The 12,540-nt window shown below is 39.3% G+C and overlaps 1 protein-coding gene across 3 annotated transcripts in view; it reads left to right on the plus strand.

Annotated features, from left to right (window-relative positions):
- Positions 1-12,540, plus strand: part of SMYD4 (SET and MYND domain containing 4) — a 36,457-nt gene that overhangs the window by 15,076 nt on the left and 8,841 nt on the right. For 2 of the 3 annotated variants that reach the window (XM_082678019.1, XM_082678020.1), the window contains 3 exons: positions 1,611-1,755; positions 5,508-5,597; positions 7,048-8,212. In XM_082678019.1, the coding sequence (XP_082534145.1) occupies positions 1,611-1,755; positions 5,508-5,597; positions 7,048-8,212 (1,400 nt within the window). Of the gene's footprint in view, positions 1-1,610; positions 1,756-5,507; positions 5,598-6,492; positions 6,597-7,047; positions 8,213-12,540 lie in introns of those variants that run through there. The other variant, XM_082678021.1, reaches the window with a different exon arrangement.

Consider the following 12,540-nt stretch of genomic DNA (forward strand, 5'->3'; position numbering starts at 1 on the left):
TAAAGAATATCCATTGATAGGCAAGAAGAATTTCGCTATTATTACTGTTCACCACAGCTTCTTTGTTTGAATAGGGTTTTCAGGTTTAACCTAATTTAAAACAACATAAAAACAAACAGAACAAAGAATAGGATCTGTGTTGTACCAGATATTCGTGGGGTATTGTCCTCATAGTTTCTGGACTGGAATAAATTTTGAACAGGCAAGCACACCTTCTGAATTAAATAAAATCTTTCCTTATTTTTCTTTTTGTGTTATTTATTTTGATATTTTTTTCTGTATTGTGTTTAAATATTAATAAAATATTTGATATTAACTTACGGATCAATAGTGTTTTGTGAAATTTCCACATATATACCATACACAGATGCAGCTTACTGAATCACAATGTGAAAGGTATTTCTTTTTTGTTGTCGTTGTTGTCGTTCCATTACTGCCTTTTTGGGTTTTTTGTTTTTAATTTTTTAATTTTGGCTGCGTTGGATCTTTGTTGCTGTGCGCGGGCTTTCTCTGTTTGCCGCGAGCTGGGGCTACTCTTCGTTGTGGCGCGCCGGTTTCTCATCGCGGTGGCTTCTCTTGTTGCCGAGCACGGGCTCTAGGTGCGTGGGCTTCAGTAGTTGTGGCGCATGGGCTTAGTTGCTCTGCGGCCTGTGGGATCTTCCCAGACCAGGGCTCGAACCCGTGTCCCCTGCATTGGCAGGCGGATTCTTAACCACTGCGCCACCAGGGAAGCCCATGAAAGGTATTTCTTCTTGTGGGTCTTTGTAAACAAAAATTTGAAAAACACTTTTCTAAACATTCTGCAGTTTTGTCTTTGATTTCCCCTTTGACCCAGGAGTTGCTTAAGAGAATTTTTAGTTCCCATGTTATTCATATTTTGCTTCATTGCGTTGTATAGTCAAAGAGTATAGTCTAGGTTATTCTATACCATTTCTTTTTATTGGAATAAAGTTGTATGTTTGTGTATTTATACATTAGAGAATTCATATAGTTGTTTTTAAAAACTTTGCAGGTTGAAATAACTTCAGATTTACTTGCAAAAATAGGATAAAGAATTGTTGTGCAATGCCCTTCTTTCAGATTCCCCAAATGTTAACATTTCACTACATTTACTTTATGATTCATCCTGTCTCTTCCTCTTCTTCCTTCTCCTCCTCTTCCTCCTCCTCCTTCCCTCCCCCTCCTCCTTCCCTCTGCCTTCCCTCCCCCCCCATTGTCTCTCCCTCCCCCTTCTCTCCCTCCCTCTCCTCTGTCATCCATTCACTCAGGTATTTTCAACAAAGTTTAGGTGGCAAGTATACCTTGGTGCAAAGACTTGTGTATTATGCCCTTCTCCACACCCAAGCTTCTATATAATGCATTATCCAAGGAATGGTTTATTGGCCAGTAACTGAATAAAAAACTTATATTCTGTCCTAATAGAAATTCCAGTCCCTATGTCTCTGAGACCAAAGATTTTTCCCCCCAGTCACATTACATAACACATCCAACCTCTTTTGTCCCAGTATTTTGTAGGCATTCACTCCTGTTTCAAGTGCAATGGTTAGGAGTTTTCCTAGAAATAACAAATTTGTGTTTTTTGTTGTTGTGGTTGTTCTTTCTTCATGAAGACCGGAGGATGAGATGTTTTTAAAAAGGCTTTCTAGAGGTTACCTTGTTGGAAAGGACCCCAACGCTCCCCTTTTCTACAGAGAAGAAGGAAACAAAAAATTTCAGAAGAAGGATTATATGGGAGCCACAGTGCTATACTCTAAGGTAAGATGACCGGGCCACCCCCCCACCCCCGGCACAGCTCAGCAGGAGGGGCTGTCTCAGCAATTTACCAATGCATATTTCTTCAAAAGATAGAACCGTTACTGCTGAATTGTGAATTGTGTAGCCACTAGTAGCTTTGCCTATTAATTTTGGATTGAATTTGAAAAAGAAAACTGGCACAACTCAGCTTTTGGTCATATTCTGAAACAAAGGATAGTTTGTATTATACGTCCTGAATTCCATCAAGAAACTTCGATTCTCATATTCCTTCAGACACAGTGTAGCAAGTCTTGTTGGATGCCTTGGCCTGCCTCCTCCATGTCTGTCAGCTCTTACTGAATTGTGTGCCTTTTTTGTCTGAATAACCGATGAGGCTGTTGGTGTGATAGTCCCAATTTAGAGAACAGCTGGATTTTTGGTTGGCCGCCATGTTAGCTTATAGCCAGTATGACTTAGGTAAAGTTAGGAAGGAAAATAAGCTCAATTGCCACAGCCCAGTTGAACTGCATTTTGAAGGCTGTCAACAAATATTTAAAATTACTACACTAACCATCAGTGAACTAGATTTCAAGGAGGAATAGTGGCTTTTAACAATCTGTTGCTCTTGTCCTGCTTCCAGAGTAGAAACTGGAATAAGATCCCTGAGAGATTTCCTTCCATAATTTTTTAGAGATAAATATGGGTTTAAAGCAAGAATATATCAACCTCTTAAACCAGGTCTGTGAACCCTGTATCTTGAAAGAATGAGTGTGAATTTGAAGAGTGTACCCCCTACTCTGCATCTTTAACAGGCCTATGCTTAAAGTTTGGAATTAGTTTTCCAAAAACCATCAGACCTACAACAGCATCGTCTAAAATTGATAAAAGCCCTGCTTTGTAATGCTGCATAACGTGAGCATTAGTGATTGCTGAAGAACTAAAATCCATTAGATGTAATGATCACTGATAAATGGCTTAATAGTAGTTCTTTTTCAGAGCTAATCTTTCTTCAGCTGTATGCATGTGTGTCAGAAATGTGAGCACAGGGGAAGCTGTTCAAGGAAAATAAACTAAAAAGTGAAATCAGACAAAAAAATGGAACCTTCCTATTTCATGAAACTAGTATTTTGTTGATTGTGGTACTTTGCAGTTTTCCATAGAGCTGCTATTTTCTTTCTTTTTTAAAAATAATATTTGTTGTTTTTGGCTGATTGTAAATGTAATATATGCTTACTTGGAAAATATAGAGAAGCATAAAAAGTAAGAAAAAAATCCCATAACCAGTGATAAGCACTGTTAACATTTTTGCTTATATCCAGCCAGCCACTTTTTCCTCTGAAAATATGTTTTTCTTGTACAAAGTGGCGATAATACTGTACTTACTGTTTTGTAACCTGCTTTTTTTCCCCTCAACAATTTATTGTGACCGTTTTCTCATGTTATTAAATTTTCCACTAAAACATGATTTTTTACAGCTGGCTTGGTGTTCCATTACAGAGGACTATACTTGATTTAACACCTAGTGTTGGCAGAGTGTTTGGTATCACAAAGCTGCAAGGAGCATCTTTCTATGTAAATATTTGTACACACCTGACTATTTCCTAAGGATAAATTCCTAGAAGGGCAATTGCTTGGTCAACTGAATGTTGTTTTTTTTTTTTTAAGGCCTTTGCCCCTTGTTGCTGAATCATTCTCCAGGAAAAAAATAGTTACATCCCTTCTAGCAGAGTATGGGAATGTTCATTTCTCTATATCCTAAGCAATATTGGTTATTTGGTATTATTAACATTATTTTATCTTTTTATTTTGGAATAGGAAATGTGTTTACATAGTTAGAATTTTTAAGATGCAAGAGTATAGAGTGCAGTCTGCTTCCTCTGTCCCCCAGCCACTCGTTTCCCATCCCCAGAAGCTAGCACTGTTAAAGCTATCTTTCCAGAGGTGCTCCAGCATATATAAATAAAAACAAATAATCTCCCACTCTTGCACACACATACTCTTTTTATATAAATAACATTCTGTACACACAGTTCAGCACTGTGCTTTTTCCACTTACATTCTGTTATATGGATATAATAGTAATTTATTTAATTAGAGTCCTTTAGATCACTATTTACCTTTTTTCCTGTCTTTTGTTACTTCAGACAATTCTGTGATGAGAAACTTTGCATGTATGTTATTTTGCACATATCTATAGGATGAAGGATTATATCTGTAGGATAAATCCCTAGAAGAGGAATTGCTGGGTCAATGGAGATATAGATATATGTATTAAGAGATATATATTGCTCAATTGCCTCCGTAATTGTGAGACCAATTTACACTCCCACTAGCAGTGTATGAGAATGACCATTATCCCACTCCTATGCCAACTCAGTATGCTATCGGTTTTACTTCTTTGCGAATCTCATAAGTAAAAAATGGCATCTCAGTAGAGTTTTAATTTGCATTTTGCTGATTATGAATGAGGTTGAGCATCTTTTCATTTGTTTAAGAGCCATTTATATTTCCCATTAGAATTGTTCATATCATTTGCTTATTTTCCTTCTGAATTATTGGTTGCCATCGTATTGATCTGTAGGAACTGTTCATAAAGTAAAGAAATGAGCCCTTTGCCTGTAATAGGAGTTGCAGATATTTTTTCCAGTTCAACATTTGTCTTTTGATATTGCTTTTATTGGTTTTTTGCTACAAATTTTTATTTTTATGTGGTCAAATTCATTAACCTTTTATGACTTCTGGGTTTTGTGTCATAATTAGAAAGGTATTTCTGACTCCAACATCACTTTAGATTATATAGTTTCTTCTGGTGCTCTTATAGTTTCAATTTTTATATTAAGATTTTGATCCACTTGTTATTTATCCTAATGAAAGTTTTATTATCATATATCGAGACCCAACTTTATTTTTCCTCAGTGGCTACTTGTCCCAATACTTTTATTGAATAATCCCTATCTTTTCTCCAGTGATTGGAGATGCCACCTTTATTTTTACTTTTTAAAATTCTTTTTGGCTGTGTTTGGGTCTTCGTTGCTACACCCGGGCTTTCTCTAGCTGCAGCAAGTGGGGGCTACTGTTCTGTGGGTGCACAGGCTTCTCATTGCGGTGGCTTCTCTTGTTCCAGAGCACGTGCTCTAGGCACGCGGGCTTCAGTAGTTGTGGCTCGTGGGCTCTAGAGCGCAGGCTCAGTAGTTGTGGCGCACGGGCTTAGTTACTCCGCAGCATGTGGGATCTTCCCGGACCAGGGCTCGAACCCGTGTCACCTGCATTGGCACGCGGATTCTTAACCACTGCACCACCAGGGAAGTCCCACCTTTATGATTATTATTAATCCTTGCCAATTTGGTGGTAGAAAAAAGTAGCCCTTTTCTGCTTTCATTTTCATGTATTTGACTCTCTGTATATGAATTGTTTCCCACGTATCATTCGTGTTTCTTCATTTGTGAATTTCTGTTTGTTCCACTCACAGTTCGTTATGTGCCGGATTATGCTCCTCAGTTTTCAGTTACCTTTAGTACTGTTTGTGGCTGAAGCCGTGTCTGAAGCTGCTGTCTTCAAAGTGCTTTTCCTATTTATTTCCTCACTTGATCTTCACACCTCTGCTCTAAGGTAGTTAAAAATGAAGCAGGTGACGCACAAAGAGATCCAGTAACTTACCCAATTTCATACAGTCTTTAGTAGCAGAGCCCCTATTATCCGGAAAAAAAAAAAAAAAAACAACTCTAAAGATGCTAGTTTCCATGTATACCTTTAACCGGTTCATTGTTCTGCAGGGAGTATCGCATTCAAGGCCCAACTCTGAGGACATTTCACTGTGTTACGCCAATCGCTCTGCAGCCCTCTTCCACCTGGGTCAGTATGAGGTGAGTATCAGGATGCCTGGTGTGATTGGAGAGGATCTGCAGCGGGGTTCCTTGGAAGATTAGACTTTCATCCCTGCTTCTACATTAGAAAGCTAAAATTGGAACTGGTTGAATTGGAAGCAAATTGATACTTCCCGAACTTGTTCTTTCTCCGGATTCACTTCACCTGTCTCAGGTGATTACATGGGGTAGTGTGGGTTGGTAAAAAAGAGACATGCACATTCCCCAGGGCCGTGGACTCTATCCAGTGGGTCAGCAATGCTCAGTGTCAAGATCAGCTATGAGATACGTTGCTAATAATACTTCAGGTTCCAAGTGTGTGCAAACTATTTACTTGTTCAGGGTGTTTTTTTTTAATAAGTAGATGAGCATGTTCAAGAATATCCCTGCAATAATAAGTCTCACCCTCAATATAAATTTTGAGTGGGAAAGTACAAGTTGCACTGAAATTCCTGTTGAGTGGGGGGACTTCAGATGAGTGGCTTCCTCCTTATCCCCAAATTGAGGTCTAAGGACAAACTCTAAAATGCCACTTGGGCACATCCATTTTGGAATTCTACAAAAATTTAAAGTATACCCTAGAGTTAAGAACTATTTGAGTCACCGCAAGTTCACACTTAAGCCCTTTGGACTAAGAGAGAAGAGCAAGAATCTAAGTCCAGGCCCTAAGCAAGAAAGGCCTGGGCTACTATAGACAGCAGTGGGAAGACCTTGTGAAACATTTAGCCCTTTATAACTTCCCTATATTGTTACTTCTTACAATAGTGATTCCCATGTATTGAGCACATACTGTGTTCCAGGCATCTTTTTAACACTTTAGATATATTACCTTATTTTCATTTTTATTTCTATCCTGTGAGGTATTATTATCCCTGTTTTTCAGATGAGAAAACTAAGACACTGAGAAATTAATTCATTTGCACAAGGTCATACAGCTAGCAAGAGGCAGAGTCTGTACTGGGATGCCCTCTTAATCATCATACTATGCTTCTTCTATCTGTAAGACTTTTTTCCTTAGAATCAGAAATATTTAATGACAGTTAAACATAATATCTTCAGCATCTGTTTCTAATCATTCAATTAAAAGATCACAGTAGGGCTTCCCTGGTGGCGCAGTGGTTGAGAGTCCGCCTGCCGATGCAGGGGACATGGGTTCGTGCCCCGGTTCGGGAAGATCCCACATGCTGCGGAGCGGCTGGGCCCGTGAGCCATGGCCGCTGGGCCTGCATGTCCGGAGGCTGTGCTCCGCAACGGGAGAGGCCACAACAGTGAGAGGCCCGCGTACCGCAAAAAAAAGATCACAGTAGAATATGATTTAAAGAAATAAGCACATGATTGTAGTTGTTCCATTTTTAATAATCCTTAACTTGTAGATTTTTGTTAAGACTTTCAAGTGGACATTTAAGAGTAGGGACCAAGGGTCATTTTGGGATTTTCTTTCTGTTTGCAGACATGCCTTAAAGACATCGTCAGAGCACAGACGCATGGATATCCAGAAAGATTGCAACCCAAGTTGCTGTTGCGTAAGGCGGAGTGTCTGGTGACCCTGGGGAGACCACACGAGGCAAGCCAGACCATCAGTGATCTTGAAAGTAACTTTGCTGCCAAACCAACCCTAGCAGCTTCCCAATTTCAGGTTCTGCAGAGAACCCTCTGTCGTCTGAAGGTAAAGGTACAGGAAAAGGAGAATCTCACAGAAACCTCCCCAGCAGCTCTAACCAAAGCCTTGGAGGATATGGACCTAAGGGAAGAGAATGAACAGATTTCCAGCACATCATCATCTGTCAGCTTATGTACAGACCCTTTAAAAGGCCGCTGTCTGGTTGCCACAAAAGATATTCTCCCAGGAGAGCTTCTGGTGAAAGAGGATGCTTTTGTGAGTGTCCTTAACCCAGGAGAAATGCCACCATGGCATGGTGGCCTCGAGAGCAAGTGGGATACCAGAGCTACCAATGGGGACCTCTACTGTCACCGATGTTTGAAGCACACTTCGGCCCCAGTTCCCTGCGATGGGTGCAGCTATGCCAAGTATTGCAGCCAGGAGTGTTTGCAGCAGGCCTGGGACCGCTACCATAGTATAGAGTGTTCTCTAGGGGGGCTGCTTCTCACACTGGGTGCTTTTTGCCACATTGCCCTGAGGTCGACTCTTTTAGCTAGATTTGAGGAAGCTGGCAAAGTCATAAATAAGCTTTGTGGTGAGATTACCAACAGGGATACCTGTTTACCTGAAAGCAAGAATCTGGCGCAAATACTCAGCTATGACCTGGGAGGGGAGAGTAAAAACAAGGGCAAAACAGTTGAGACCCCGATTCCTGGGTGTGATATTAACGGGAAGTATGAAAGTAATTATAATGCTGTCTTCAGCCTTTTACCCCATACCGGAAACCATAGCCCCGTACACAAATTCCTCTGTGCTCTGAGTGTTTCTGCACTGTGCAGGCAGCTCGAAGCAGCCAGTCTGCAGGCCTTCACAACAGGCCTGAGATCATCTAAGCTGAAAGCAGCAGCGGCTCCTGTGTTGTATCCAGAGTTGAATATTTGGGGAGTGGCCATGCTGAGACACATGTTACAGCTACAGTGTAATGCTCAGGCAATAACAACCATACAGCAGACAGGTAAGAGGGAAACTCTTTTTTCTGCCTTACAATATTCTTCTTGATGTAGCTAATGTTTGCGGAGAAAGGACTGTAAAGAGAACAGTAGCATTCAAACAAATCAGTGGCCTAAGGGAAAAAACAACTGTCTTACGATTATGCCATTGCGAAGCTATGTGACCTCAAATTATTTTGATCCTACTCTGCCTCAGCTTTCTCATTTGTAAAATGGATAGTTTAATCGCACCTAACTTTACAGAGTTGTGAAGCTGATGTGTTTGTTTGTAAAAATACTTTAAAACCCTATTACCAAAAAAAAAAAGGTGGGGGAGGGGACTTCCCTGGCAGTCCAGCGGTTGAGACTTCGCCTTCCAATGCAGGGGGTGCAAGTTCAATCCCTGGTCGGGGAGCTAAGACCCCACGGGCTTCATGACCAAGGAACCAAAACATAAAACAGAAGCAATATTGTAACAAATTCAATAAAGACTTAAAAAAAAAATGGTCCACATCAAAAAAAAATCTTAAAAAAAAAACTACACTGTTTAAAAAAGAAACCTAGTACACTATTAATTTCTGATTGTGGAGGAAAGCTGAAACAACGGATAAACAAGACTGCAGAAGGAGCAGGGTCTGTAGTTAAGGTATCAGAATCTTAACTCACTCCTTTGACTCAGCTACTCTCTTCTGTTTTCAATTGCCAGGTTTTCTCCCATTCTTCTGTTTTAAATTTCCGAGAGAGGAATCTGGCCCATCACAGCTTTTCATACAATGCTGCCGTAAGCTGTTGGCCAGCCTGTGTTTCGGCTGGCTTCTGGTCAGGGGGCCAAAAATGTGGGGGCCACCTCTAGACACAGACCAGCCTAGCCCTGCTTTCCTGAACCAGACCCTGTAGTAGAGGCTGTTAAGGTAGATGGGGAGGTTGCACGTACCCAGCATCATGAGTGCCATCTCTAATACGACTGTACTGACAATGGGTACTATTATTAGAAAAGAAATGGTGTTTCCAGTATTTCTATTGTGTGATCTCCATTTTAGCAGATAATGTGTTTCGATTCAATCAGCTCATTATACTTTTCTCAATTTCCTAATTAACCCTGTGGAGGGGAGGAATTAGGTCATATCTACACCTAGGATTTATAGGCAGATTAATATTAAATGTGGCTTCACTGAACTATATACATGCTTAACGCTTCTGATCGTGTCATATTAGGTAATCTAGAATTCTGTCAACCTTTTGTTTATATATTTTTATCTTTAATTTTAATTCAGCTGCCAAGTTATATAGTGTATAGTATTTCACTAGAGGTATTCTGGGGCAGGACTCAATTCCGCATCCTGAAGTGCGTGGAACATCCAGAAATAGCACTGGCCTCATCCCGTGATACAACAGAATCACACTGCAAGCTAGTCTCCGTTTTCTTCTCTGCTTTTGCTGCTTTGAGCCATTGCTACCTTCTAAAATATGTATCCGTTGAGTGTTTTTCCAGAATTACGTTTCCCCTAGGGTACATTCACTGGCATTTTAAAAACTACTGTTTTCATTTTTTGTTTCTCTGAATATAAAATATAATATATGGAGCTTCCAGATAATACGGCAGGAAGCTGCCAACTCTCGATTCTGTTGTGTCTTGCCTCTAAAATACTTAGTAGAACATACAAAAAAGATGTAAATGTCAGTATCTCTAAAAACTATGGAAACTATTTTCTGGGTAAACAGTAGCAGTGGCCACTCACTCAGGCTGAATCCCTGAGGCAGGATGGCAGAGCGATAGGGACAAACGAAAGTGTTTTCCATCCACCTTCCTTCATTGGCCTCCCTCTTACAGTCAGAGAATCTTAGCCTAAAATTTGTTGCTCCCCGTGCATGAGATTTCATTACAGTCCATTTTTTATCTGCCTAGCAGGTGTTGAGTAAAATTTTTCACAAGTTGTTAAGAGTGAAGTTTGGTAGGAAGACTGTGTATAGCCAGAAATACGTGTACTTTCTGTGGCTAAAAAGGACTAGAAAAATAGATATGTAGCATAATACTGGAGACCTGGAGTGACGGAAAGAGGATTGGAGACTCTGTCTTCATCTATGAGGTTCTAATATTTTATGCATGATTTATTCTTATTTATATGATGTTTTAAATATATATATATATATATATACACATAGAAAAAAATAACGCTAGAAGTAAAAATACCAAAATCTTATTTAACAGTGATGAATTCTGATAGTGGAAATATGGGTGATTGCTACATTTTTCTTTGAACTGTTCTATATTTTTAAAATTAAAAACAGTTATTCACATGGTGGTAACTTTATTCTAGTAAATTTTAAATTGGTTGTAAACCTTTCCCTTCATTCTAGGGAAAAAACAAAAAACATTAAAAAAAATAGTTCACAGAGCAAAAGATAGGGAGATGATAAAAATGAGTGTATAATAGTAAATAAAAATGGACTAAACTCTTAAATTAATCTTTCAGAATGGGTCAAAAAGATTAAAATCCAAGTATATTCTGTTTACAAAAGTGACACTTAACACAAAGTGGGCAAGACATGTCAGGAATCACAAGTAAATCAGGGTATTAATATTAATATGAAACAGTAGGGCTCAAGGTGCGATATATAGTAAAACAAAGAAGGCATTTTATTTTTGTAAAGGAGACTCTTCTGCAATGTATCGTCAACCTTAGCTCTCGGGAACATAGAGATTGTGTCTATAAAACAAAAATGACTGAGTATACAAGGAGAAACTGGCAAAAACTCCATAGTTATAAGAAACTTTAATATACCACTCTGACTTTGATCAAATATATTAACAATAAGGATCTGGAAACCAAGATAACATAATAAAATAGGGGGTTCAGAGATATATCCACCAAAGCTTGTGTCCTATAGACCAGGGTTTGGCCAACTTTTTCTGTAAAGCGCCACATAGTAAATATTTGGGGCTTTGCAGGCCGTATGGTCTCTTTTGCAACTACTCAACTGCCCTTGTAGCATGAAAGCAACTGTAGAAAGTATACAGATGAATGCGCCTGGCTAGACTCCAATAAAAGTTTATTATTGACACTGAAAGTTGAATTTCCTAAAATTTTTCATGTCACGAGAATTATTCCTTTCACCTTTTGTCAACCACTTAAAACACATAAAAACAGGAATTCCCTGGTGGTCCAGTGGTTAGGACTCCACGCTCTCACTGCCGAGGGCCCAGGTTCAGTCCCTGACTGGGGAACTAAGATTCCACAAGCCTCATGGTGTGGCCAAAAAAAAAGTCAAAACCATTCTTAGACCACATATGTACAAAAAGAGGCACCAGGCAGGATTTGGCACACAGGCTACAGGTTACAGACTCCTGATAGAGACAAAGATTTGGCAAATCTAATTAAGAAATCTAGGGGAAAACGCCACAAAATTAGAAACGATGAAGAGGATATAGCCAATAATATAAATTTATTCTAAAATTTATAGCAAATATTTAATACAATTTTAGATTATTGAATTTGAAAATAGTAAATAAACAACTTTGTGGAAAAATATAAATTGCCTAAGCTTTTCCAGAGGGAGGAAAATACTTTAAAAATCTAGTAATTGTAGAAGAAATTGAAAAAGTTTTCAAAATAGTTCCATAAAAACAAGCCAGGGGCTTCCCTGGTGGCGCAGTGGTTGAGAGTCCGCCTGCCGATGCAGGGGACACGGGTTCGAGCCCCGGTCCGGGAAGATCCCACATGCCGCATAGTGGCTAGGCCCGTGAGCCGTGGCCGCTGAGCCTCCGCAACGGGAGAGGCCCCAACAGTGAGAGGCCCACGTACCGCAAAAAAAAAAAAAAGAAAAGAAAAGAACTTACAAATCACCATGTGCACCATGTTGCCAATATGTTAAAAGTCCATATATAAGGCTAGAAAGAAGGCTGTAAGAAGATGCACCAAAGTCTTACAGGTGACTGGGAGGATTATAAATGACTGTTATTTTCTCTATAATTTTCAGTTTTTAAATTTTTTTCCCACTGCCATGTATTTCTTTTTTTAATTTAATTAGTTCCTTTAAACAAAATAGTTCAAATTGATAAGAGCATTTTTTTACATGAACATTTTTAAGGCACTTGATACATATTGCAAAATTGCCCTCCAGGAAAGTGGTACCAGTTACACACCCACCAGCAATGTTCGCTTTCATTTTTTAATTCAGTCTAATTTTGTCTCAATCTGCTAATATTTCTAATCTTGTTTCATCCCTTTTTATTATTTCTTTGGGGTTCCAACACCTCCTAGTTTAGTGTTCTCATTGAATTTCATTAGCAGCTGTTTCATTAGTAGCACAGAAGAAGGATTAAAGTGTTAACTTGGATAGACTTTGACAAAAC

This window comes from Grampus griseus (assembly GCF_964374135.1).
Source record: "Grampus griseus genome assembly, chromosome: 20".
NCBI classification, from domain to species: Eukaryota; Metazoa; Chordata; class Mammalia; order Artiodactyla; family Delphinidae; genus Grampus; species Grampus griseus.